At 40.7% G+C, this 4,645-nt stretch overlaps 1 protein-coding gene across 1 annotated transcript; it reads right to left on the bottom strand.

Moving 5' to 3' along the window:
- Positions 1-1,228: 1,228 nt before the first annotated feature.
- Positions 1,229-2,268, bottom strand: LOC128212815 (complement C1q tumor necrosis factor-related protein 3-like). Its single transcript, XM_052918148.1, has 2 exons — positions 2,019-2,268; positions 1,229-1,769 (listed from the first exon to the last, which is right to left on the bottom strand). The coding sequence occupies exons 1-2, from the start codon at positions 2,254-2,256 to the stop codon at positions 1,267-1,269; spliced, it is 741 nt and encodes a 246-aa protein (XP_052774108.1). The 5' UTR covers positions 2,257-2,268; the 3' UTR covers positions 1,229-1,266.
- Positions 2,269-4,645: the final 2,377 nt, after the last annotated feature.

Here is a 4,645-nt window from a genome sequence, read left to right as displayed (position 1 = left end):
AGCAATATGAAATTATGCCCCTTAGGCAAAAGCTGCCCACACCCCTTTTGACTTACTTTTTAATTCTTAAAGCTACAGCAATGCAATTTTGACGATGTGTACAGTTTTGCAAACGAGCATCAATGTTGTCCTCGGATGTCCTTGACTTTGTCCTTTTGAACAACTTTTTTTATTTTTAAAGCTACAGAAATGAAATTTTGACCATGAGTACAGTTTTGAAAGCAAATATTTTTTACCCTCATATTACCTTTACTTATCACATATTAAAATAGTTCATGCAACTAATCTGCTGACACTTTCTGTCTTCAGATGTTAAACGTGCAGCGTTTTCATCTAACCCAAACACAAAAATGAATTATATTTGTGTTGCCTATTACTCATACGTACATGCTCTGGATTGAAAATGACCACATGAGCCATGCCAGTAGAGCATAGGCCCTCTTGGGCCTCTTGTTAGTAAACATTAAGAAATGGTGAAAACAGTTAAGACCATCGAATGAACAAGTGTACGGTACTGGGGTACTGCGGCCCGGTTTCAAATCAGACCTTATTTGCTGAGAGTGTTGAACTACCTGACACAAGTATTGGGGTAAAACAGATTATTTAATTGTAAATAATATATTTTTGTAAAGAACGTTTTTGGAAAAAGCAATGCGCACGAAAAGAAGGTCGTCCGGTATCGTCCCTATACTACGAAACGCTCGAAATGCAAATAACAATACTTTTACACGGCACGCGTTAGGCCATTTACGCAGTTGATTGATGCATTATTTGGTATTATTATTATCATAGCCTCATTTTACACAATATGTTTCTTTAAATGCATTAAATATCATGTTTGCACGTCAAATTTTAGTAAGCCGAAATAGTACTAACGCCTCGGTCTATGCACACCTTCGGAGGATGACTTGCCGGTCACTATAATGTCATATGACTCTCTGTGGAGTAATATTTCATAAGTAGTACTCCTTTGGCCAAACAATATCTTTTTCGGACATTCCCATTATCTCTCTGCTGGTCGACTCGGTAACAAGAGTTATGGCCCTTTAATTAACAACAGCTGACTTTACTGACTTTGTTCCACTCCCACATTATGCAAGGGCATACTATCTCGGATAAATCGGTTTATGAAATGGCTGTACAATGCAAGTCCTCAACGCAAGCGGCATACGCATGAAAATATAACGTTACAACACTGCGGCCTCATGCACAGTATACAAGATATTGATGGTGTTTATAGAATTTTATTTCAGTTAGTTGATCATTTTAACCAACAATATTTCCTCCGCCGAAGTGCTCTCTGAGAAGAAAACCTGAAAACATCGACTGCCCGGCGCCGTGGTTAGCACCTTCCAGCGCGTGCGATTCAGTCGGGTGAGTATGTCGAATGGACATGGTCTGGCCAACTGTCATCGAAACGACAGCGTCCGCTGATCCAATGTCCCAGGTGTGCGAGCCGCCGGTGTTTCCGTGAATGTAGATCGAGGTGAGAGGTGTGTTGTCTTTGTAGAAGGCATAGTGCGTGCTGGTGTCGTCGTATTGGCTTAACAACGTCATGGAGAATACGTACATGCCGTCAACAGGTGCGGTGAATGTACCGGTAACGCGATTGTATCCGGCACCGACGGAGTTTGTCGTGTCGATATTGGTGATCACGTGATCAAAGACGACCACTTGGTAGCTGCCTATATTGTTCGCGTCATTGCTTATGTAGGCAAAAAACGCAACCTCTGCACTTTCAATTTCCTGACGCCTATCAACGTGTAGGCCTTAAAAGAAAAGAATCTTATACTTATTAAGTTAAGCCTTTTTACGTTTTGATCTTCATTGTCTTCGGGTCGTTCGAGAGTATTGCATATGACTTCATTCATATATTTGACGTAGAATACCAATGAAAAGTCTCAATCGAACCGATATGTATTCATATTGTGTGTATACTTTATACGTCCTATGGACACTACTTCCAGAATGCATCGAACTTAATACTTAATTATGAATTTATTATTATAATGTCCTACCTTTATACAATTGTAATTCATCGTTTAATGCAGCGACTTTCTCCTCTTGCCCGCGAAGCTTGTCCGTCATAATGGACATTGCTTTGTCATACTTTCCCTGAAGATTTGTAACTGTTTCTTTTAACTCTGCGAACTGATGAGCAGCGGCATCCTCGTTGCTTAGTGATTTACATTTGGTTGCAAGAAAGCAAGATGACATTAGATAGACCGCGATGAAACACCTCTGTACTGCAGACATGTTAGTGCCTGTTGCGTGAATGTCGGACTGCGATGAATAGATAAGAATACGACTATAAGTCATTCTTTATCTTGCCCACAATTTGTTTTGCGTTTGACCAATAACGAAAGTTCCAAATGTATACTTCGGCTGTATTTGACGCCCGTTTTTTAAAGTACTAGGATCCTACGGTGAAAGTTCATTTTGGTAAGACCTTAGGTGCCCATGATCATAAGTCAACTGACCAGAGCCAAAGAGGATACATCGACTCAAGGGATTAAAGCGACGTTTCCCTTTCAAAGTTGATTCTTGATAAATTGAAAACTAGCTGAGCTCAAGGTCTTTAATTTAGCCCAGCACTCATTGAAACTCGACGGAACAACCTTTTGCGTGTGCAATCGGGACAATGACCACTCAATACAGACATCCTTCACCTCCATGATGTGTTGCGAAATATCGGAGCATGCATGGTCGTAACAATGACAGCTAAGCTTTATTTACGAGGCCTGCGTGCACGATAACTTTGCTTCTATTGAAATCACTTTCACGGTCAAAGATTATCAACTTCTTATCCATAACACCAATTTAGTCACGATCGTTCTAAATTCAGGGTCGTTTGTAGGGAATGTGCTCCTGCTTTGATGTATTTTGACCTGTTCAAAATTTAGTGACATTTAACCCAAAATATATTTATTTTTTTCAACAGATTTATAAAAAACATCATTTCGAGGTGTTTTTTGCATTCCCAAACTGCAGTAATTCGTAATTAGAAAAATCTGAAGACAAAAATAATTATTTTAGGTTAAATGACACTACACTTTGTACAGGTCATATGACACCAAAGCAGGAGGTAGTTCCCATCAAACGACTGAGAATTTAGTCGCAGCGAGTTTTTTTTTGAATGGATAAAAATCTTGTTGCAATGGAAGCCAACCGTACTAAAGAATACAACTATCGATTTTTTTATTTGTCGTATAGCATTGTATACTATTGCCCATGATTTGAAGTCGCAAGTAGTTTTATTTTATCGTAAGTGAGTGATCATAAGGCCAAGTGTATCTGAGTATTTAGAACCGAAAATAATCGTTCAAGAAAAGGTATTTGAAAGGCTTGAACTAAATGACCACTGCCGGAGAAGATTGGCGAAGAAAATATGTGACTTGACGCAGGACATTTTAATGATCGCTTACGATTTGCATTCGCATTGAACTTCATCCGGTCATAAGAGCTTGTTACACAGAGCAACGGTCTCAGGCCACACGTTTAAGTTTACCAAATAGTTACCATGGTGATTTTACGTTGATTATAACGTAATTGAAGTGGTCAAAGGGTTATTTCAATGTGCTCTAAAAAAAAACCTCTCGACATACCGGGCTCTAAAGTCTTTAGCATGCACACACAAGTTGAAATAGGACATCATTTTTTTTAAATACGGTACCTTATATGTTACGATTGAAAAACAAATAGTATCCCTAATACGAATTATGCACAAATAGTGACATTCAATTGCCATAGTAATGGCATGGTGGTGTTAGTAGTTTATACTGCGGGTCCCGGCGTGAGCACATTGAAGGGTCTAGAGTGACAGTTCAACCACCGCACACCTATTCTGGGCAATTAACCAATACTAGGTGCTTTCGCCTCTGCAAGGAACTGACAACTTCTGTACATAGCAGGGCCAGTGGTACAGTGCGAATGGTCGTAAAAGGATTTTATAACCAATCACAACAGGAGTGACCTGGTCCGCCCGGTAATCGAACCCGGGTTGTCCGATTCACAGGCTAACGCTCTACCGATTGAGCATACAGGGCGGTAGTAGTGGCATAAATTTTGAAGTTGTATTTATACGCGAGTCAATTGTAACCACGCCCCCCCCCCCCGGTTCGGGGGAAAGCCGGGGAAATGGGCCATGTTTTACCTTCCAGGTGGCCCCGCAGTGCCGGGTGAATGTGGTGGTTTTGTCTACGCGCCAAATATAGCGGGGAATGGGCCTTATTATGGTCCCTGAGGTGCGGGGGAATTTAGCGGGGATTTTACCAGCAGTTCGGCCTCGCAGGGAGGGGATTTTACCCGGGCTTGGCTGGACCGAAAGCCAAAGTCCCCGTTATTCCGCGGACCGGGGGGGGGGGGGGCGTGGTTACAATTGACTGGTTAATTAATTCAAATATTTTTTCTGCGATTTCAATATCATTGAATAAAATGATGATAAAATGGGTGTTTTCATATGCATTACCGAGAAAGCTATTTATCGGTCCAAAAGCATGAGCGAGTCCCTTTAATTTGCAAACTCTTTCTTCTAAATGTGCAATGTAAGACATTAGAAAACAGGGATAATCATTCCTATGTATATACACGCCGAAATACAACAGTAGGGCCTCATGCTCAACAAACAAGAAAATGATGGACAGTG

The sequence above is a fragment of the Mya arenaria genome, chromosome 13 (genome assembly GCF_026914265.1).
Source record: "Mya arenaria isolate MELC-2E11 chromosome 13, ASM2691426v1".
NCBI lineage: Eukaryota > Metazoa > Mollusca > Bivalvia > Myida > Myidae > Mya > Mya arenaria.
Note: the sequence above shows the minus strand (reverse complement) of the source record. Positions and strands in the feature narration are given on the sequence as shown.